General features: G+C 37.4%; 1 protein-coding gene, 1 non-coding gene and 1 pseudogene across 17 annotated transcripts in view; 1 reads left to right on the top strand and 2 right to left on the bottom strand.

Moving 5' to 3' along the window:
- Positions 1–24,041, bottom strand: part of Tut4 (terminal uridylyl transferase 4) — a 180,483-nt gene that overhangs the window by 77,824 nt on the left and 78,618 nt on the right. For 14 of the 16 annotated variants that reach the window (XM_087549192.1, XM_087549184.1, XM_087549187.1 and 11 more), the window contains one exon: positions 5,862–6,736. In XM_087549192.1, coding sequence (XP_087405318.1) covers positions 5,862–6,645 — 784 coding nt within the window. In that variant the 5' untranslated portion in view covers positions 6,646–6,736. Of the gene's footprint in view, positions 1–5,861; positions 6,737–22,902; positions 23,499–24,041 lie in introns of those variants that run through there. The other 2 variants (XM_087549185.1, XM_087549191.1) reach the window with 1 other exon arrangement.
- On the bottom strand, positions 10,188–10,315 carry LOC120103349 (small nucleolar RNA SNORA40). The gene has a single exon (XR_015621620.1). It is a non-coding gene; the product is annotated as a small nucleolar RNA SNORA40 (small nucleolar RNA).
- On the top strand, positions 10,425–10,646 carry LOC102554672 (40S ribosomal protein S27-like; annotated as a pseudogene).

Here is a 24,041-nt window from a genome sequence, read left to right as displayed (position 1 = left end):
TCTTCTGGAAGTCCTAAGTTCAATTTCTAGCACCCACAAGTCAGTCAGCTCACAACTGTCTATAATTCCAGTTCCTGGAGATCTGACACACTCTTCCAGCCTCCACAAGCAACAGACACATATGTGGAGCACAGACATACATGCAGTCAAAACACCCATGCATATAAATACTAATTTTTATTTAAAAAAAAATTTAAGGGGCTGGAGAGATGGTTCAGCGGTTAAAAGCACTGGCTGCTCTTCCAGAGGTCCTGAGTTCAATTCCAAGCAACCACGTGATGGCTCACAACCATTTTCAATAGGAACTGATACCCTCTTCTGGTGTGTCTAAAGATAGCTACAGTGTACTGAAATAAAATTTTTATAAAAAAGAAAACGTCTCGGTCAGTCTTGAATGTACAGAGATCCACCTGTTTTTGCTTTCTGAGTACAATGTCACAATCTGCATGATAAGCATTAAAATGATATACTATATGCTATTCTGAATTCTCTCCTAATATTTGGGAAATTTTAGTGACTTTTATTATGGAGGTATAGAAGATAAAATCTAGTTTATTTCTATAGCTCAGGAAAAACTATTAATAACAAGACAATATAATAACATAACCCTCTTTTTAAAAAAAAAGTTTAACTTTCCCTCCATGACTGATAAATAATAGCAAATCCCATAAAATTATCATTTCTAACATAATAATTAGAAAAAGTCACATAGTGATTTGTTTTTAAATCAGAAATAAGACAGAGTATGGTGGCACACACATTTTAATACCAGAGCTCAAGAGGCAGAATCAGGTGTATCTGTACACGTTCAAGGCCAGCCAGGTCTACATAGCAGGTTCCAAGAGCTCCAAGGCTACATATCAAGACCCTACATCAGAGATAGGGCATATATTAGTCTTCCAGAGAACCAGATTTTGACACCTACCCACACCACCTAAAATATCAGATCAAGGTCTCTGGCTTCCTTAGACATCTACACTCATATGCACATACCATCACATAGACATATACATAATTAAAAATAAAATAGGGGTGGAAAAATGGCTCAGTGGTTAAGAGCACTCAAAGCTCTTGTAGAAGACCCCAGGTTTGATTACTAGTACCCATACCAGGTAACTCAATTTCCAAGGAATCTGATGCTCTCTAACCTCCACAGATACCTACCAGCACAGAGTACATAAAAACTCAGGCAGGTACACCTAAATATACTAAATAAATAAATCTGTAAGAAATAAAGTATCTTTTTTAAAAGTATGAAATTATTTCTTTTTTAGAATCAACACTGAAATAAAAACTAGTAAACTGCCCCAAACTATGTACCACAGATCGCTAGAATTTGATGAAGATGTTAATACACTTATTAAATAAGTATAGAAAATGCCTGTCCATAAAGTTTTATATATGAATGTTTTATATGATTAGTGATTATAGGAAGAGATGCTAGTGAACAGTAAGTGCTAATATGTACAATGTTTCTTTGAGGCATGATTGAAAATAAGGAACTAGATAATAATGATATTTGTATGACTAAATATATTAAAACGGCTGACTTTTGGCCTGGTGATAGTAGTGCACGCCTTTAATCCCAGCACTCAGAAGGCAAAGGCAGGCAGATCTCTGTGAGTTCAAGGCCAATCTGGTCTACAAAATAAGTTCCAGGACAACTAGAGCTTGGATAAGTCAGAGAAATCCTGTCTTGAGAATGAAAGGAGGCCGGGGTCGGGAGGTCAGCAGGAAGGCTCAGTGGGGTTCAAGTGCTTGCCACGCATACCTAGCAACCTGAATTCAATCCTGAAAACCCACCTTAAGGGAGGGAGGGAGGGAGGGAGGGAGGGAGGGAGGGAGGGAGAGAGAGAGAGAGAGTGTCCTCTGATTGCCACGTACATACTATTAGATCCACCTCAAAACATATACACATATCTTACATATACACTAATAATAAATTTAAATGAAAAAGAAACAAGGGGTTAAAAGAGAGCTAGCTGCCTACCTATGTGGCTATCTAGGGGACAAGTATTCACGGAAAAGCAAAAGCAAAAGCAAAAGCCCTACCTTAGGTGGCCATTTGCCTTTAGAGACAATGCAAGAAAATTACACAACTAAGACATTTATGCATTAACAAGAAAATTAATGAGGGCAGTTACAGTGTTACATCATAATGGGGGTGGGGGAATATGTGCAAGTCAGGGTACTACTACTCCATATATCACTAGTTTTTACTATAATGTGTGGCTAACACTAAAACCTATGAACATTATGTGACTCCTAGCAATATACTGCAAACATAATGAAAGCTGGTAAAAATTTTAATGATGACTTAAGGTATGATACTCATCAGATTAGCCCTAACCACCCACCTACCCATATCCCTACCTAAATCTCCCATTCCAGCAGCAGCCAGGAACCTATTAGAAATTTGGTTTCTCTGGCCACTAATTTAGATGTTCTAAATCAAATTTCTGGGAAAGAGGCCTAACAATGTACATTTCAATGATTCCCGCAAGACTCTCATGAATATTGAAGTTTAACTTTTGTTTGTTGGTGGCTTTGGGCAGAGGCGCCAATATGGTGGTGTTTTACAGCAGAGTCTTACTCTGTTAGCCTAGACTGGCCAAGAACTCACAGCAATCCTCCTGCCTCAGCCTCCCAATGTTTACATTACAGGTGTAAGCTAACACATACCTAGAGTAAAGGTGTGTGCTTTGGGGGTTTTTTTGGTTTGGTTTGGTTTTTTTTGGAGGTGGGGCTCAGTCTATGGAATTGAATCCAGAGCTTCAGAAAGTTCTCTACACTGTACAAGTTCTCTAGCACTCAAAGGTCTATATCCTCATGTTGAATATTAAAAGTTTAATAAGCTCAGGTCGGGCACATTCTCCTCCCAATAGTCACTTGGCTCATTCACCTGTTTCCTTCAGGTATTTGCTCTTATATACAAAAACACAGTTCTATTCATTCTTTAAAAATGTCTGTTTCTAAACTGTGGTGGTTTGAATGAATACAGATTTGAATACTTGATTACCAGGAAGTGACACTATTTGAAAGATTGAGCAGTGTGGCCTTGTTGGAGGAAGTAAGCCACTAGGTGGGCTTTTTCGATTTTTCAAAAATCTTACTCCAAGCTGAGTCTTCTCTCTCTTCTCCTGCTCCCTGCAGATCCAGAGGTCAAACTTTCAGCTACTTCTCCAGCACTAACACCTGTATGCCACCATGCTCCCCACCATGACAATGGACTAAACCTCTGAAACTGTAAGCAAACCCAATTAAGTACAGACTATCATCCATATCCTAACCAGAAATGAAAAGGTAGCTATTTCTGAAAATAAAAAAAATTGGGGAGTGGGGGAAATATGTGCAAGTCAGGGGACAATTTTCAGGGAGTCAATTCTTCCCTTCCATCATGTGGGTTCCAGAAACCAAACTCAGGTCATCAAACTTAATGGCAAGTGCTCTTAACTGCTAAGACAACTCATCAGCCTTACTTCTGAACTCTTTACCAACATTTCACAAAATATGGCAACAAACATTTGTAAAAGAAAAACAAATTTGAGAGAGGTGCTAGTAATCAACTCCGGGCTTTATGCATACTAGGCAACTGTTCTACCCAGTGAGTTACATCCTCAGCCCCAATTTATTTTTATTTCTACGACAAGGTAAACTTTATTCTCCAGTCATAAAAACAACAGAAAAAAGACTGCCTCTCCCAAATCACTGGTTTAATCAAAACAAAATAAAAGTACCCCCACCGAGAGAGAGAGAGAGAGAGAGAGAGAGAGAGAGAGAGAGAGCGCACGAGCGAGCGCGAGCGCATCCTACCATCATTTGGGAAGTAGAGATAAGATCAAGAGAGTACAAGGTCCAAGGTCTTCATCTTTGGCTACCCAGCAATTTCAGGCTAACCTAAACTACATAAGTTTCCTAAAACCAGAGGGGACCAGAGGAGAATAGGAAGAAAATATGCATACACTTACATAATTAATTGAAAATAAAACACCTAAAAATGGTGGCTCATGCTTACGTATAAAATGTAATTTAAAACATGTTTTTGAGACAGGGTCTCATGATGTAGCCCTGGCTAGTGTGGAATTCTTTATGTAAATCAGGCTAGCCTCAAACTAACAGAGACCCACCTTCCTTTCTTCTTAGTGTTAGTGCTGGTATTAAAAAGGAATGGCCACCAAAGTCAGCCAAAGCATTTTTTAAAACAGAAGTAAAGCTCAGATGTGGTGACCATGCCTATAATCCCAGCACTAAAGAGATTGGGGGGCAGCCTGGTCCAGTACAGCACAGAAGGACACTCTCTTTAAAAAAAAAAAAAAGTTCTCTCTCCCCAACACACACACATCCAGTGGAACAGAAGAAAAAAAAAAAATTACAGTAAGTTCAAGTAAATTTTAACAGTTTATATTTTATTCTCTGCTTCTACTTTAACTCCTAACAAAAATTCTGGTGAACTGAAGCCAAAAAGATTTTAAAAGAAATAAGATAGAAAACTTTATATAGAACTATCTTTGACCTCTTGGATGTCTCTTAAAATCACTCATAATGGGGCTGGGGATTTAGCTCAGTGGTAGAGCGCTTGCCTAGGAAGCGCGAGGCCCTGGGTTCAGTCCCCAGCTCCAAAAAAAAAGAAGCAAAAAAAAAAAAAAAAAATCACTCATAATGTTATGTCATAACACAAAAGACTCATTTTCCAAAAGATGCCCTGAAAGCTGAAATTTTATCATGCCCTCAAATTCCTGCTCTAATCAATATTGAACTGCATTTATAATCTGTCTCACGTTTAACAAAATTAAATCATATACTTTCTCAACCCAAGGTTTTACCACTGAAAAATCAGTTTTGTATCACAGCATCAAATCGGAAGCTACCCTGAGACCTAGAGTTGGGTTTGTTTTCAGTTTTCTACCACGAACACATGACTGGACTACAAACAGAAACACATATATACATATTTGGTGAGTAATTGAAAATATATGATGAAGATTACTTTTTTTTAAAGACTAGAAAGCTGGGTATAGTGATAAGGTCATGTAACGCCAGCACTTCAGAGATGTCTGAGATACGAGGATTAAGAAGTCAAGGCTAGGGGGCTGGGGATTTAGCTCAGTGGTAGAGCGCTTACCTAGGAAGCGCAAGGCCCTGGGTTCGGTCCCCAGCTCCGGAAAAAAAGAACCAAAAAAAAAAAAAAAAAAAGAAGTCAAGGCTAGGGCTAGAGGGATGGCTCAGCAGTTAAAAGCATATACTGTTCTGACAGGAGCCAGGTTCAAGTTCTAGCACCTGTACCAAGTGAGTAAAAACCTTCTCTAACTTTAGATCCAGGAGATTCAACACCATTAACACCATTTGCCTCTGAATGCACATGTAAAACACACACACACACACACACACACACACACACACACACACACACACACACACACACACCTATACACAGATATATGTACAAAATTAATAAAGTTTAAAGTTTAAAAAAAAGAATTCTAAGTCAGTTTGAGTCACATAGTTCAAGGCCAGTATGAGATATACAATGAGACCATCTTTAAAAAAAAAAAAACCTAAATAGTGTAGAAGGCCAAAGGTGTAGCCCAGTGGTAGATCAGCTGTCCTTGTCTAAAACAGACAAGGATAAGAAGACATCCTAACTATCAGTAGGTAGAGTACTCATAAACACTCACTAAACTCATATGTCCATATCCTATAACTAAGACAGATGCATATACACACCATAGAGGTTTTGCTTATTTGTTTTCAACTTTTTGTAATTAAAGTAGTTAAACCAGAGAAAAACTACAGAACATTAACATAGAAAAATCCTGCCCACAATGGAGCTTGTGGAAAGCACTATGTGTATTTATACTTACTCAAATCATCTGATGTATCTTCCATCCCTGAAGCACTGTCATCAGAATCAGCAATATTATCTGCCTGTGTCTGTTGCTTCTGAGATAGTGATGAATTTTCCAGGGTTGACTTCTCTCCTTGTAGAGCTGCACTGTTCCTTTTATCCATAGAAACAAAGGAGCTTGTAAGTTTCTTCCCAGTCTGTTGTGATTCTGTCTGTTTCACATTTTCTTTCAACAGTAAACTAGGCACATTTTCTGGCTCTAAAGGTGATCTGGGTGTCTTCTGTAATTTCATCTGAGAAGTGGGTACGTTTTCTTCTTTTCTCTGTGAATTAAGTGCTTTTTCTGTTGTTGCTGCTGCTGTTGTACAGGGCGTTTTCTCTACTTTTACTGGTAAATTCGGAGACTTTGGTACTTTTTCTGCTTTCGCCTGTAAACTAGGTGCCTTTTCTAATTTTGTCTGTGAAGATCCCTTCTGGGCTTTCATGGGTGAATTTGGTAACTTTTTCACTTTGCAATGACTTTGATCTCGAAGTACTAACCCCAAATCTTTAGGGCCTGGAACACTGGCAGCATTTACTTTACATGATTTAGCTTCTGTTTTTTCTATACAAATATCATTTTGCTTGGTTTTTTTACTACTATTTCTATTCAGAGAGCTGGTCCCAATTTCTGTCATGGACTTATCATTTCTAGGCTTCAAGGTTTGATTAGTTATAATTTTAACTGCTTTGCTTTCTTCACAAATAATATTCTTCTTTGGTTCATGATTTTCGTTTTTAGAAGTCTTGGGCTCTTCCATTATTTGAAAATCTGATTCTTCCCAATTTGATACTGTAAAATGGCAGGTCTCAGGTATATGAACTGTTCCAAATCTAGTTTAGGCAAGCAAACTATAGGATTTAAAAATAAAAATAAAAATCTGTTATTTAAATGCAAAAACATGTTTAATTATTAGGTATTTTTTTAAAAAAAACTTAAAATGTGTTCTTGAAACTAAAGAAACATTCTTCAGAAAGCCGTATGAAAAGGGCTTAAATACTCATTTATCAGGAGGCAGAAGCAGGCAGATCTCTCTGAGTTCCAGGCCTGCCTGGTCTACATAACTACTTCAAGGCCACCTAAGACTACAGAGTAAGACTGTCTCAAAAGACAACAAAACACCCACAAAAACAAAAAAAAAAAAAACAAAAAACAAAAAAAAATAGGCTTTAAAAAAAAACAGTTGCTTTATATTGCCTCATAAAAATTTTCACTAACAGAAAATAAAACCTAAAATCATAAGCCCCCATCACTGTAAGGAAATGGAAAACTGAAGAGCTGCAGAATTTCAATCTCTATGCACTGTAAGTAAAGTTCTGTAGTGACTGATGTACAAGGAGGAGATACCCAGGAGGACCTCCTTCTCAGAGGAAAATGGGAGGAGGGAATGGGGGAGAAACTGTAAGAGGGGAACTGGGAGGAAAGGGGGACCTGATATTGACATAAAGTGAATAATTAATTAATTTTAAAAAGTTAAAGTATCCCCAGTGTTAAATAAAGTCTTGCACCCAAATGATTTTCTACTAACAGGTCAATTTATACCACACCCTACTTCTAACTGGATTCTCTAAACATGAGAAATATAAACAAATTCAAGTAAATAAACTTTTAAATTCCGTTATTATATATTTACTTAAACCCACATAACACTCCCAAGTACAAATGCTGCTTAAAACTATGGACTTTGCAGGATAGCTTTGTTGTGTAGAGTCATCAGCTGTAATAAATTTATCATTGTAGTGCCAAGTTTTGATGGTAGGGGTAGGCTATGTACATGGAAGGACAAAAATTAAAAGGGAACTCTATATTCTGCTCAATTTTACTGTGAATTCAAGAAAGTGACAGTAAAGGGCACATTAAAATTAATCAGTCTACTTTTCTCTAAAAAAATTAATAGAAAAATTATACTGATGAAGAAATATTAAATTTAACAGACTATACACATAGTTTAAAAATGTTGCATTTTGTTAAAGTATTCGTACACCAGAAATACCTTATATATTACATATCATAGAAATTGGGTTTTTTGAGTCTTCTATCAACAAAAACAAATTCCCTGGAATTAAAGTATATCCCTTTCTTTGACTTTTACTGGGTAATATTATTCAATTATGAATCAAAGTAGTCAAGTCTAATTATATAAAACACTCATATAAACACAAAAGTATCTGAAACAAAAAGCTCAGAACATTAAGTCAATTTACTTGTAACTGTGATACATGCAAAACAATACACACAAAAAGAAAACAAGTCCAGGTATATCTACATCTCATCCAGGTGGAACTGTAATTTGTAATTCTAATTTGTAGGAAAGTCTTCTATATATCCTGCTTTAATTTCAGTCTAGATTACTATTATCTTCATTTATTTTTTATTGTAAAGTCAAGTATTTCTTTAAGAAACTTCACACGTAATTAATTAATCACCGTTCAAGGCTTACTTAAGTTCAAGAATTCTCAATAAAGTCTATTCTGAAACAACTGATGCTTGATCTGGGTGTACTATCAATACCCATAATTCTTTTATTCTTTTTTTTTTTTTTTTGGTTCTTTTTTTCGGAGCTGGGGATCGAACCCAGGGCCTTGCGCTTCCTAGGCAAGCGCTCTACCACTGAGCTAAATCCCCAACCCCTCTTTTATTCTTTTATCTCTACATGAATCAAGGATAGACATAATCATAATGTCAACATTCTTTATTAAAGATCTTTGACATCTAATTAATTTCTTCTAACCATTTACTTTAGAAACCATTTTAGAATGGATTGTTTCTCGCTTATTGGGACCTCATACTTCTCTTACCACTCCTGGGCATATACCCAAAAGATACTTCAACATATAACAAAGACACGTGCTCTACTATGTTCACAGCAGCCTTATTTATAATAGTCAGGAGCTGGAAACAACCCAAATGTCCCTCAACAGAGGAATGGATACAGAAAATATGGTACGTTTTCACAATGGAGTACTACTCAGCTATCAAAAACAATGACTTTATGAAATTCGTAGGCAAATGGATGGAACTAGAAAATATCCTGAGTGAGGCGACCCAGTCACAAAAGAACACACATGGTATGTACTCAGTAAGTGGTTATTAGGGAAAAAAAGCTTGGAATACCCATGATATAACTCACAGCCCATATGAAGCTGAAGAAGATGACCAGTGTGGATGCTTCAGTCCTACTTAGAAAGGGGAACAAAATAATCACTGAAGGTAGAAGGAGGGAGGCACTTGGGGGTGGGGGGGAAGGGGGAAGTACAGAGGGTCAGGAAATTGAAAGAGGTGTGTAGCAGTGGGGGCTGGGTGGAAACTGGGGTTAGCCACTAGAAAGATGCCAGAAAAACAAGAGGCTCCCAGGACCCAACTGGGATGACATTAGCTGAAATACCAAACAAAGGGTAGAGAGAACCTGTAGAGACCATATCCAGTGGTTAAGCTCCCAGTTGAGGGATGAGGCCACCCACCATCTCAAAAATATTAACAGAATTGTTCCTGTCTAAAGGAAATGCAGGGACAAAGTATGGAGCAGAGACTGAAGGAAAGGCCATCCACAGACTACCCCACCTAGGAATCCATCCCATCTGCAGACACCGAACCTAGACACTATTTCAGGTGCCAAGAAGTGCAGGCTAACAAAAGCCTAGTATGGCTGTCCCCTGAGAGGCTCTGCCACAGCCTAACCAATACAGATGTGGATGCTCGAAGCCAACTGAGCACGGGGACCACAATAGAGGAGTTAATGAAAGGACTGAAGAAACTGAAGGGGTTTGTAACCCATAGGAAGAACAATATCAACCAACCAGACTCCCCAACCAAGAGCTCCCCAGGAGTAAACCAACAACCAAAGAGTACACTACACATGGAGGAATCCATGGTTCTAGCTGCATATGTAGCAGAGGATGGCCTTATCTGACACCAATGGGGGGAGAAACCCTTAGTCCTATGGAGACTTGATGCCCCAACATAGGGGAATGCTAGGGTGGTGTAGGAGGAGTGGGTGGGTGGATGGGAGAGCTTCCTCATAGAAGCAAGGGGAGGGGGACGGGATAGGGGGCTTCCAGAGGGGAAACTGGGAAGGGAGATAACATTTGAAATGTAAATAAATAACCAATAAAAATAATAATGAAAAAAAGAAAAAGTTATAATACTCTTAAAATATCACATTCAGGAACACTATGGCTCTGTAATGCCAATACAACATTGAAATGAACATCCACTCACAGTAAGAGAAGTATGTTCAACTCCATAACTCATGTTCAAAACAAGCCTTGTTATCACCACCATTATCATTTAGAGCTGTCATATTATACTTCTTCTTACATGTATCAAAACTCATACTGTACAGTGAGTTGTTAGTTGCAAAAGATGATTTATTTTTGCACCTGTCTTTCATGCCTTTGTCTACCAGTTGAACAAAAGAAAAAAAAACTATATTTGTTTTTTTATAAGTATTAGGTTCTGGGACTAAAGAGATGGCTTACTGTTAAAGGACAGCACTGGCTGTCCTTTACAGCAGTGACGACCTCCCTACAAGACCTCCTTCATCCCTCTCCAGAAGAGGAGAAGAGGAAACACAAGAAAAAGTGCCTGGTGCAGAGCCCCAATTCCTACTTTATGGATGTGAAATGCCCAGGATGCTATAAAATCACCATGGTCTTTAGCCATGCACAACTGGTAGTCTTGTGTGTTGGCTGTGCCACTGTACTCTGTCAGCCTACAGGTGGAAAAGCAAGGCTAACTTCCTTCAGGAGGAAGCAGCACTGAAAGAAAGCCCCTGATTCAAGATGAGTGGGAACCTTCCCAATAAACACATTTGGATTAAAAAAAAAAAGCACTGGCTGTATGGGTGTGGTAGCATACGCCTTTAATCCCAGCACTGGAGGCAGACACAGGTGAAGCTCTGTGAGTTCAAGGTCAGTGAGTTCCAGTCAGAGCTACATAGTGAGACTGTCTTGGGGAGCATGAGGGGAACACAAAAAAGAGCACTGGCTGCTTTTCAGAGGACCCAGGTTGAAGTCCTAGAATCCACTTGGTGGCTCAAAATTGTCTGAAACAAAAACTCCAGCTCTATCACCTATTCCTGGCCTCTGAGCATACTGGGCATACCAGGCACACACAGCTCACATATATACATAGGCAAAACACTCATATACAGAAAATAAATCTTCTTAAATATATTTGTTATTTGTGCATACTACAGTGTACTATAGTGTACAGGTAGAAGTCAGGGACAACTTTATAAAGTCAAGTCGTTCTCTTTCTCTTCATGTGTATTCTAGGGATCAAACTTAGATCAGCAAGCCCCTCTGAGCCATCTCATCAGTGTGTATTAACTTTTTTAGTATTTTCTAGTAAAATCTACAATAATTTACAAATGTAAAAAATGTTTTTGCACCAGGTGGTGGTAGCACACAAATTCTAGCACTGGAAGAAGAGGCAAGTGGATCTCTAAATTCAAGGCCAGCCCTGTCTACACAGAGAAACTGTATTGAAAGACAAAAACAAAACAAAAACAAAAAGTTTCTGCTCCTGGATTTTGTGTTTTTGTATTTTAATAATAAACACATTCTGCTTTTCCTATTCTTGATGTTCTATACAGGGCTGCCAAGGGCTGGAGGGATGACTCAGAGGTTAGGAGAATGTACTGCCCTGGCAGAGGACCAAACTACAATTGCCAGCAACTAAGACATATGGCTCACCATTACCTATAAATCCCAGGCCAGTGGATCCAACAGCTCTGGCCTCCATGGGCACCAGCACTCACATGCACATACTCACTCAATACACACAAAATGTTTTTAAAGTTCCTTAAATAAATGGCTCTTCCTAAATTCATACAGAAACAGACACATCTTATTTAAAAAAAAAAAGAAAAAGAAAAAAGAAAAAAATAAGGTCAACAAGATGGCTCAGCTTATAAAGGAGTTTGTCTCAAAGTCTGACAACCTGAATTCAATCACTAGCACTCAAATAGTAGAAGATATAACTCCCCAAATTATCCTCTGACCGATACATGCATATGCATGACCACATACATACACAAAAACAGACACACATATAAAATAAATGTAAAAAATTTTGGAAGAAAATGGTTTATATTTTTAGAAATCCCCAACCCCTTTTTTTTTAATTTTCTAGTTGCGTTCTATTAGTCTTTAATATTTTGTAGATAAGTATCTTACTGAAGTGAACTGAAATTTCCAGGAAAAAAGTCAAACCTGTGTTAAAAATTCTACAAGGCAAACTGAATTAGAACTAAGACTACAGAGAGACAAATAATCTCTATCTATTGTCCCCTTAATAACTAAATGTTGCCTGGCTCTGTGTTTGACCTAACAGCCTTATGACTACCAGGAATGGTCAAAGAGATCCCAAGCTTCAACTACCCACAGGCTAAAATATCCTCGGATAGTATATGAAGCCTACAGCTGAGGTTTCCCTGCTTTACTGTAATCCACTTAACTTGATGTTTCCAACAAACACTGTGTTATATCTTTCTTTGTTCTGTTTTATAAAAACCTCATTAGGGCTAATGAGATGGTTCAGTGGGTAAAGGTATTTATCACCATGCCTGATAATCTAAGATCAATCTCCAAAACCCACATAGTGGAAAAAAGAAAACTATCTCCCACAAGTTGTTTTCTGACCTCCACATACGCATGTGCTGTGGCATGTGAGAGTGCATACATACAAGCTACATTAATAACTAAACGCAAAGACCTTATTCACCTTTTGCCACAATGAAGAATGGGAAGAGGATATAATATCCTACAGTTGTGTGCCTACTACTAAACAGCCAGGCTCCAATGCCTAGCTACAAATCCATACTCACAAAGCGGTTAAACTCAGTGGGTCCCAAAACAAAAAATTACCCATAAGAAAGAGTAAACTTTATATTCTAGCAGCTTTGTGGGTATTTGTTCCTACTTCTTAAACAAGAGGCTCTATGTTTTCATTTTGTATTGGGCCCTGAAAATTACACAGCATTTATTTTCTGGCAAACAGATATAAATAAATCTGGAGTGAAATATAACAAACATTATTTTCAAACATTCATAAAAGACAATTTAAGAGATGCAGATAAAGTGGCCTGAAGAGACAGCTAAATGGACAAGTATCTGCTGCAAAAACATGAAGACTTGACTTCAAATTCTAATCACCAGTGGTGCACATCTGTAACTGTAGCAGTGGGCAACTACAGGTGAAAAGGCAGATCCCAGGAGCTTACTGGCTATTCAAACCTGCCTTCAGGATAGTTTTGAACTAAGAAATAAGGTCAAAACACAAAACAAAACAAAAAGGTATTGCAGTATAACATTTGCGTACTGTTGGTGGAAATGCACAAATGCTAAAATCATTGTGGTTTTATAAAGGTTCTTCAAATATATTAAAACCAGAATAACCCATGCTACATAATTTGGATCTTATTTTTTGCAAAAGGTCCATGCAATAACAAAGGTGGTGGAAACTTTTAAACATAGGACCTAGTCTAATGATAGCTCAGTGGCTCAGACATTTGCCACCAACCCTAAGGACCTGAGTTTGACAACTAGGTTCCATGTCATAGAATGAAAACAGGACTGTCTACCGAAGGAAGGCTATCTGTCCTGACCTACACACACACACACACACACACACACACACACACACACACACACACAGGGTGGGTTGGGGGATACAATTTTACAATTTACAAATTCTACAACTTTAAAATTAAATTTAAAATATTAATCATTAGAAGCATGCCCTTAGGGGGGACTAACTTAATTTCCTGGATGTAGGATAAAGTTTTGCAACTCACTACCTCAATGATGTTCGATCTCACCAAATACCAACAAGGTCAGTCAACTAGAATGAAACTTCCAATACTGTGCACCAAAATACACCTTTTCTCTTTATAAGGTGATTTTCTTCAGTTTTGGTTTGGGTATTTATTTTTTTAAAAAAAGGAAAACAACCAGGAAAAACTACTCCAAAACAATAAATTGGTGAGCTGGACACCTCACAAATGCTTGAGAGGTGGAGGGAGGATGAAGCATTCAAGGCTAGCCTCAACAACCCTGCAAACCTGAGGACCGCCTAGGCTACCTGAGATCTGCAATGTTTCTAAACCTAAGATAATGTCAGAGCCTTTGGAACTAGCTTGAAGGAGAAGTTTGGAAAAGTTTGAAGGAAAATTAGATAAAGCCAAAAAGGCTGAAAGCAACCAATAATTCACTGGTCATTTTAATGGGATTCAAAAGACTAGAATGCTGACAGGAATGTGGGCCAGTAAAAGCTGTGCTGATGACGTTTCAGACAGAAGGGCCTGTGTTGACAACTGAATAACAGGCTACCCTTTTTAAACAGTGGCAAGTAGGATGGCTGGCTTTTATTCAAATTCTCTTAAAGATAACAGATAAATTTATATGGAAAGAAATTTCCTAGGTAGCAAAGCACTCTGACAGTGGCCTATGAAGTATTGGCTGCTTTTAGAGCAAACTAGCCTTTACAGAAAACTGAGAGCAAAGAGAAACAGAGCAGAAAGATTTGGGGAACTTGTAGTTTGGAAAAACAAGTTTGGGGGATGTTAAGGATGAAGCCAAGAAGGGTACACTGCTTCATAAAGAGAGTAGAACCTGTCAAACTTCCACAAGAAATGGTTTAAAGGGAAAGGATTTATTTTGACAGTTTCAAAGATTCCTACAGTCATTTGGTTCTATTATCGTAGATCTGAGATGAAGCACAGCATCTTACAGAAAAGGATGTTGTAAAACTTCTGGTGGCCAAACAGAAAGGGACAGAAGAAAGCTAAGACACACTTTTCATAGACATGTTCTAAAAAGCATACTTCCTCTAATCAAGTCCCATCTCCCAACTACCCATTCAATATTAACTCATCAACGAATGAACTCATTAATGAAATTAGGTATCCCATGATCCAACCACCACCTCTTACCATCAGCTAGGAAACAGGCCTTCAATAACACGAGTTTTTTCAAGTTTTTGGAATTATGAAAAATGCCACTGAGATTTCAAAGCAAAGTCAAAAAAAGCTAGGCAATGTATGTCAGGCTTAGTCACTGAAAGAAGCACCCGACAAGATAAAAAATCATGGAGCTGTTAGTGAAAGAAAGCTAATGCTCCAATGGAAACCCCAAAAAGTTAAGAGATGCCAGGACACACAAAGTGTCTGTCTGTTTGTCCTACCGGGTTTTTGGTCATGCTTTGGTCCTAAACTCTCCATGCTTTTTTTTCCCTTTTTACCTTTTGAAATGGAGGTATTTATCCTGCACTATCCGTACCTTGGAAGTTTCTAACTTATTTTTTTCACAAATGCTCACACATGAGTTTGCCTAGAATCTCAGAGAGTATGGACTTTTCCTTTTATAATGCTGAAAAAAATCTCAGGTCTTAAACAAGTTAAGCAAATACCCTACCACTGAGCTTCATCTCCAGACTTGAAATTGGATGTTTTTAATAGCATTGTTTCTTAGATGTATGAATTTTTATTTTATGTATAAGAGTGCTCTACGTCTATGTACGTGCACCACCTTTGTGTTTGATGCTACAGAAAAACAGAAGAGGGCATCAGATCCCTGGAACTAAAGTTACAGACCACACTGAGTCACTATTTTGATGCTAACAATTGAACCAGGTCCTGTGCAAGAAAACCAAATGATTTTAACTGCTGAGCCATCTCCCCAGGTCCCCAGACTTGGATTTTTAATGATGGAATACTTAAAACTTTAAGGATTGAAATAAATGAACATTTTAAATTTTAAGATAAATGTAAGCCTTTCTTGTTTGTTTTGGTTTTTTTGAGACAGAGTTTTCTTATGTGTCATGGAAACAGCTCTGCAGATCAGGCTGGCCTCAAACTTTAGAGATCCACCTGCCTCTGCCTCCCAAGTGCTGGGATTAAATGCCTGAAGGATATAATTTTTCCTAAACTGGGAACACAATGCTACAATTTGGATCTTAAACTTCCCCTAAAGGAATACTTGTTACTCCTTACCTTAGTGTTATTGGGAGGTAGTAGAAACAATTTTAAGGGGAAGAACCTAATGAGAAGTCTGCAAATCACTGATGATATGGTTCCTAAAGAACAGGTTAAGACACCAGCACATTTCTTCTTTTACTATGCACATTGCAGCACATACTACTGATATGGTGTACTATCTTTCAACAGGCTCAGAAGCAACAGATCAAGAACTGAAACTCTAAAACCGTGAACTAAAATAAAGTATCTCTCCTAAATTAACTATCTAGGCTATTTGTTCCAATACAGAGAAATGACTAACACTATATAAATGTAGCAATTTCACCAAAAAAGAAAATAAAAACCGGGGTTGGGGATTTAGCTCAGTGGTAGAGCGCTTGCCTAGGAAGCTCAAGGCCCTGGGTTCGGTCCCCAGCTCCGAAAAAAAGAACAAAAAAAAAAAAAAAAATAAGCACTTAAGGAGATATATCTTATTTCTATGTGGCATTATTCACAAGAGCTAAAAAATGAACACAAGTGTCTACAGAGAAAGAAAATGCTTAACTACCTGTGTAATGGTATGTAATTCAGTTTAGAAAATAAAGTAAAATACTATTTTATATTCTTTTTTTCACTACATATGAAAGGAATTGTAAAGTACTTGTGGTTTGTGACTGGTTTATTTTATCTAGCTCAGCAGGTGAAGGTCCTTGCCACCAAGCATGATAACCTTGAATTCAAATCCTAGGACCCACATAATAGAGGGAGAGACACCCTCCATTTATCCTCCAAGTTATCCTCTGACCTCTACATACTAGGCATGTACAGGGTTCATACACATATACAACTCTAAATAAATGTTCTAAGAACAAGGAAATATGCCATAATATGGATTAACTTTGACCATTTTGTGCTAAATAAAATAAGCCAGTCACCAACCACAAAATAGTCAAAAAGGATAAAATGGTGTAGGAGAAAATGAAGTAATGACTAATGACTAAATACCATAAACTATTAACTTTACAAAAACTAGCCACTTTACATAAACTATTAAACTATTAATTTTACAAAACTTAAAATCTTTGAGTATTTTACTATAATCTCAAAAATTTTTAAACTGTACTGTTTACCCCAATTAAAAAAAAGGGGGGGGGGGATTGGGGATTTAGCTCAGTGGTAGGCCCTGGGTTCGGTCCCCAGCTCCGAAAAAAAGAAAAAAAAAAAGATAGCAGGAAGATGATGGTGGCACACACCTTTAATCCCAGCACTCAGGAGGCAGAAGCAGGGGATTCTGTGTGAGTTTGAGGCTAGCATGGTCTACAGAGCAAGTTCCAGTACAGCTAAGGCTATGCAAAGAAACCTTGTCTTAAAAAAACCAAAGAAAGAAAAGATTTGTAAATCACATATCTAAAAACAAAAGTTTAGTAGAGAGTTAATTAACAGCTGTTAATGAAACCTTTGTTGTTCCTACAAAGGACCCAGGTTCAATTCCTAGACCCCACAGAGTGGCTGATAATCCACTCTAACTCCAGCTTTAGGGGATCTAACGTGGCCTTCTGACCTCCAAAGGCTCCTGCATGACACTATAAAGTCTATAACCTGGGCTGGAAAGACAGCTTAGCTGTTAAGAGAACTTATATTTCTTCTAAAGAATCCAAGTTCAGTTCCCATCATCCATGTTAGAGAATGCCAACTCCAACTCCAAGAGATCCAACACCCTTTTCTAGATAGACAGGTCCACAAAATGCCCATATATACACAGACATACACACATAAACACACAAATAATAAAACATGTCTTTTTAAAAGTGAGTCTAGGGCTGGAGAGATAGCTCAGTGGTTAAGAGCACTGACTGCTCTTCCAGAGGTCCTGAGTTCAATTCCCAGCAACCACATGGTGGCTCGCAACCATCTGTAATGGGATCCGATGCCCTCTTCTGGTCTGTCTGAAGGCAGTGACAGTGTACTCACATACATACAATAAATAAATAAATCTTTAAAAAAAAAAGTGAGTTTATAGTAAAAGGTTTTAAAGCAGGGCACAATGTCCAGCACTCAGGACAGAGGCAGGAAGATAGCTATGAAATTAGGATGGTCTACAGAGTAAGCTCCAAGCTAGCAAAGGTTGAGTAGCAAGACCATCTTAAAAAAAAAAAAAAAAAAAAAAAAGGGAAAGGAAAGGAAAGGAAAGGAAAGGAAAGGAAAGGAAAGAAGAAGGGAAGAAGGAAGGCGTGAGCCCCAGTATCAAGTAACAATAAGGATGTAGGTAATCTGGTACCTCACACACAACATTGTTCCACTGCCTAGCCAATTTGGAAAAACAGCAGTTCCTAATAAAACTGAACACAAATATATCAAAACATTCAGAAAGATCACTCTTAACTGTACAGGCAAGAAAAACCACACTTACATTGATTTTTAAAATAAGAAAGAAAAAAAAACCTGGAAACCCCCAAAAACCCATCAAATGATGAATAGATAAAGACAATTTAAGGCATTTCAGAGACTGCAATACTACTTCATAAATAAGGATGAAGGTGCTGGTTACAGTATGGGTAAACCTAAAAAACATTAAGCTTAGTGGAACTAGACAGACACACATCACATGACTGCAGTTATAAAATGCCCAAAACAAGCAAAATCTCCAGAGGAAGTTTAGTGGTCACTGTACTGGATGGTTTTGTGTGTCAACCTGACAGGAGAAAAGGAGTCTCCTTTGAGGAAATGCCTCCATGAGATCCAGCTATAAGGTATTTTCTCAATTAGTGATCAAGTGAGAAGGGCCCCCCTGTGGGTGGTGCCATCCTTGGCTTGGTGGTCTTGGGTTCTATAAGAGAGCAAGCTGAGCAAGCTAGGGAAAACAAGCCACTAATAAGTAACATGGCTCCATGGCCTATGCAGGAGGCTCGGGCCTCCTGACCTGCTTGATTGAGTTCCAGTCCTGACTTTCTTTGGTGATGAACAGCAATGTGAATAAACCCTTTTCTCCCCAATTTGCTTCTTGGTCATGATGTTTTGTGCAATAGAAACCCTGACTAAGACAGTCATCAAAAGTATAAGAGGTTGAAATGGGAAGTAATTGTTAGTAAATTCTTTCTGGGATAATAAAAATACTAAGGAATTAAATGCTTGCAATGGTTACACAACCTTACAAGTACACTAAATTGTGTATACCACTAACCTGTGGTACTTTAAAAGATTTTTTTACGTGTGTGCGCACCCGTGTGTTTGTGTGTGTGTATGTGTGTGTGTGTGAGTGTGTATACACATGCCACATGAGTACAGGTACTGGAGGAGGCCAGAAGAGGGTACTGATTCCCACAAGTGTCCTCTAACCTGTACTATACACACACATGTAGGTATACATGTATACACACACACATAAATACATACATACATACATACATTCTCTCTCTCTCTCTCTCTCTCTCTCTCTCTCTCACACACACACACACACACACACACACACACACACAAATTCTGAAAAAAATAAAAATAAAAGCTAGCCAGGCATCATGGTGGCACACACCTTTGAACCCAGCACCTGAAGGCATATGCCAGCCTGGTCTACATAGTAAACTCCAAGACTATATAAAAAGATCCTGTTTCAAAAAGGAAAGAAACACATAAATTTTAAAAATGGAAGCTATTGAGGGGGGAAAAAAGCCAGCAGTGGTGATATGTACCTTTAATCCTAGTACTCAGGAGGCAGAGGCTGGTGGATCTTAGTTCTAGGCCATCATGGTCTACAGAGTGAGTTCTAGGACAGCCAGGGCTACACAGAGAAACACTGTCTCAAAAACAACAACAACAACAACAAAAACAACAAAAAGATGTGGGGCTGAAGTGATAGCTCAATTCCCAGCATCTATGCCACAAGGCTTTTAACTGCCAATAACATGAGTTCCTAGGAATCAAAGCCCTCTTGTGGCCTCCTTGAGCAGTCACACTAATGTGCACAAACCCACAGATACATATACAATTAAAAACAAAGTAAAATTACTGGATATGGTGGAACATGAATTTAATCTAGAGGCGGAGACAAGAGGATCTCTGAATTTGAGGATAACCTCATACTAAAAGCCTGTCTAAAAAAAGTTTGGTTCGGTCCCCAGCTCCGAAAAAAAGAACCAAAAAAAAAAGTTTGATTTACCACTGAGTACTATAAATCTACACATGACTACTTAATAGTTAATGATTAGCTGATTTGAATAATCAAAATCATTTAAATTACAATGACTAAAAGATAAAATTAATTTTAATTATTCTGTATAATTCATGCTTTCTGTGCTTACAAAATATTTTTGATACCCTGTAACTATCCAGAATTCATATCATTTTGCACACTACATTTGACACTCATAGTGTACTGGTGAAGCACTCTAGGATAGTCTCAGATCAAATCCTGACTCTGTTGTAAACTAGATGTGATTTTGTACTTAACTATTCTAACATCCTTTCTTTAGTAGTAAATCAGAATAATATAAAAGACTACTGTATAGATTAAGTTAATTTTCTAAAATCTTTCGATAGTTATTTGTACATAGTACTATGAACTCTTACTCTATATCAAGTGTCAATTTAAAATTATTTTACTTGTGTAATTAAAAGAAAATATTTGCTTTTTCCTTCAGTGAAAGGAATTACTAAGGGCCTTACATGTGTTTTACACTGACTTCTCCATAGTTTCTTAAAATTATGTGTTTGTGTGTGTATTTGTGTGCACATGTACATGCATATAACCACAGCACAAGAATGGAACTCAGAGGACAACTTGCAGAAGTTGTTCTCCTTGCATCACATGGGTCCCAGGGATTCCTGTCAGAATCACCAGTAAACACGTTTACCCACTGAATCATCCTGCCAGCCTTCCCTAATTTGTTTTTAAGGTACAAGATGTTTTGTATAGAGTTGGTCTTTGTTCAATTTTATTGGTTTACAATAAGCTTGTATACATTTTCTTTTTTGAACTACATAAACAATTAAAAATAAAGTAAAACTACTGGGCATGCTAGTGCATGCACTTCATCCCAGAACTCTGAAGGCAGAGACAGATGATTTCTGAATTTGAGGACAGTCTACATAGTCTTAACAATGTCCTAACATACTGCTTTCTAGTATTCAACAAGAAAACTCTTAAGTTTATCCAAGTCAAAAGAATAAAAAACTTGGGCTGGAGAGATGGCTCAGTGGTTAAGAGCACTGACTGCTCTTCCAGAGGTCATGAGTTCAATTCCCAGCAACCACATGGTGGCTCACAACCATCTGTAATGAGATCTGGTGCCTTCTTCTGGCCTGCAGTCACATATGCAGGCAGAATGCTGTACATAAAAGAAAATAAATAAATCTTTAAAAAAAAAAAAAAAAGAATAAAAAACTTCCTTACAGGTCATAGAAGCTATTAGTAAGGAAGCCAAGTTGGAAAAACAAAAATATTGTACTACAAGACAGAAAACATTTCTAAGCACAGCTCAAAGCATTAATTACCTCACATGGTAAATTCAATTACAAGATTTAAAGCTTTTTTTTTCAAAACATGTCTTAGTATAGAGTACAAATAGAAATGTTTGTTAAAGTAAATGGTTGAATAAATGAATAATCAACCTTAGGCAGTTTCCTCTTCTATAAAATTGAGAAAATATTCACTAGATCTGATAAGCAAGTGACATGTATATACTAGGAATAAAGACCTGCTTTGAAATCTGTCACTCCATGCTCTTCAGCAAATACCTCAACCTGTGAGTCACAAATTCCTCATTATAAAGTTTTCATAGGGTTTTAGGTAAAACAAATGAATGCAAAAAAAAGTCTTAGCACAGTGCCTGAAAAAAATAGTCTAATAAATTTTTCTCCTTCAATACACAGAATTGTGAGCATACAATGAAAAAAATTTATATGAAGATAATGTTGAAACTATTAATCAATGGAGAAATCTGAATTATTATTTGCATTAGGTACTTTTTCCTGTTTGGATGTTTGAAAAGTGGAGTACTTGGAAACATGCTGGTTTTTAAACTTCCTCCAAATATATGATCACCTACGATTCCAGACCTAAAACAATTTATTTAAAAGCATGTAAACTCTCCTAAGTCCTCTAACTTTTTCTTTTCTAATTTTTTTTAAGATTTATTCATTTATTATATATAAGTACACTGTAGCTGTCTTCAGACACACCAGAAGAGGGCATCGGATCTCTTTACAGATGGTTGTGAGCCACCATGTGGTTGCTGGGAATTGAACTCAGGACCTCTGGAAGAGTAGTCGGGTGCTCTTAACTGCTGAGCCATCTCTCCAGCCCCCTCTAATTTTTTTAACCTTTTTTTTTTTTCTTTTCTTTTTTTCGGAGCTGGGGACCGAACCCAGGGCCTTGTGCTTGCTAGGCAAGCGCTCTACCACTGAGCTAAATCCCCAACCCCCTCTAACTTTTTTTTAATCTGCATATCCTACTTTTGACAAACCACAAACCTGTTTTGGGTGTTATATTGGAGATTATACCTAGGACTTCACAAACACTAGACAAGTACTCTACTACTAAGCTATACCCTGAGTACTTTATAAAAAAGATTTATTATTTATTTATTGTATGTGAGTACACTGTTGCTCTCTTCAGACACACCAGAAGAGGGCATCAGATCCCATTACAGATGGTTATGAGCCACCATGTGGTTGGTCAAATTGAACTCAAGACCTCTGGAAGAGCTATCTCTCCAGCCCCTTATTTTATTGTTGCCATTGTTGTTTTAAGAACATCCTTCTAACTACAGACAACACCAATTTCTTAACACTATTGTATTAAAATATATGCAGTTTAATCTTGACAGAAACACAGTTCACTTAATTGCTACATTCAAATATTCACTTTTTGTTTGTTTGTGGGTTTTAGCAATTTTTTGTTTGTTTCTGAAACTAGATTTCACTATGCCTCCCTGGCAGGCCTAGAGCTCACTATGTAAACCAGTTTGTCCTCAAACCCACAGAGATCTACCTGCCTCTGCCTCCAGACACTGGGATTAAATCGTGTACCATCATACACAGCTAAAAATTGTGCTAAACACTTACAAGCATCAGTATTTGCAGGTTAAGTCTTGAATGTCTTGCTTCTCTGAAACCATATCTTTTCATGGTCAGTAAATTCAGTTGTTTTCTATCCTTGGATCCTGATTCGACTCTATAAAACACAATTTAGTCTGGTGGAGGTGACTCACCACTTTAATCTCAGCACCCAGGAGGCAGAAGAAGTTGGATTATTGTGAGTTCGAGGCCAGCAAGGGCTATAGACTGAGTTTCAGAACAGCCAAAGCTACACAGAGAAACCCTGTCTCAAAAAGCTCCCCCTCCCCAAAAGAAGACAACATAATAAACTTATGTATGTAAAAAAAAGTTCTCTATTTTTACTAAAATGGACATGCTATAAGAATAAAAATCACCTTTAAGTACTGTCCTATAAAATAAAAATATTAATAATTACAGTCTAAACTTAACATGCAACACACTATTGTTAAAGTGTTTTAAAGCCTAAACTTAACATGCAACACACTATTGTTAAATTAACCAAAGTCAGATGTAATTCTAGGTAAGTTAGAGTTTACAAATTTGAAGTTTATTATGTACATGTTAATAATACCTTGTTGACTGTACTAACAGCTTGGCCTAAGCCAATGAAGACTTTCTATGGTTAGATGTTCACAATACTTAAAACATGAAAATGTATTCACTTTCACTTCCACTTTTAGATTCTTTTAAGGAAGCTTTACAATTTTTTTTAACCATTTTCTACACTAGCCAAATAAAACTAAGCAAAGAAAAGGACATATCTAAGAGGTTTAGGTAACTTTCTTTTGTTTATAATGTTTTTAAAATAAAAAACAGCTTAAACTTATCTTCCTCAACAAAGATGTTTTTTAAGCCCTCTGTATAGTGTTTATAAAGGCATCGTAAAGCACACTGCATCCTAATAAGCTATCTTAAGGAAAGCTAAATAAAACAGTATTTCATAGTTTTACAAAGTTGTGGTTAATCAGTAGTAGGATGCAATGTACACCATGTTGCTAAGGGGATACACATGGACTCTGAGTAAAGAAAATGTTAAACACATACATACACAGTCGACATTTAAAACTTCCCACAATTCAACTTTTGGGAATGGCATTTTCCCTAAATTACCAGATTCACTTGGGATTATCTTTTATTCCTTTTAA

The sequence above is a fragment of the Rattus norvegicus genome, chromosome 5, assembly GCF_021556685.1.
Source record: "Rattus norvegicus strain SHRSP/BbbUtx chromosome 5, alternate assembly SHRSP_T2T, whole genome shotgun sequence".
In the NCBI taxonomy this organism is placed as follows: domain Eukaryota; kingdom Metazoa; phylum Chordata; class Mammalia; order Rodentia; family Muridae; genus Rattus; species Rattus norvegicus.
The sequence above is the reverse complement of the archived record's forward strand: the minus strand, read 5'-3'. Positions and strand labels throughout refer to the sequence as shown.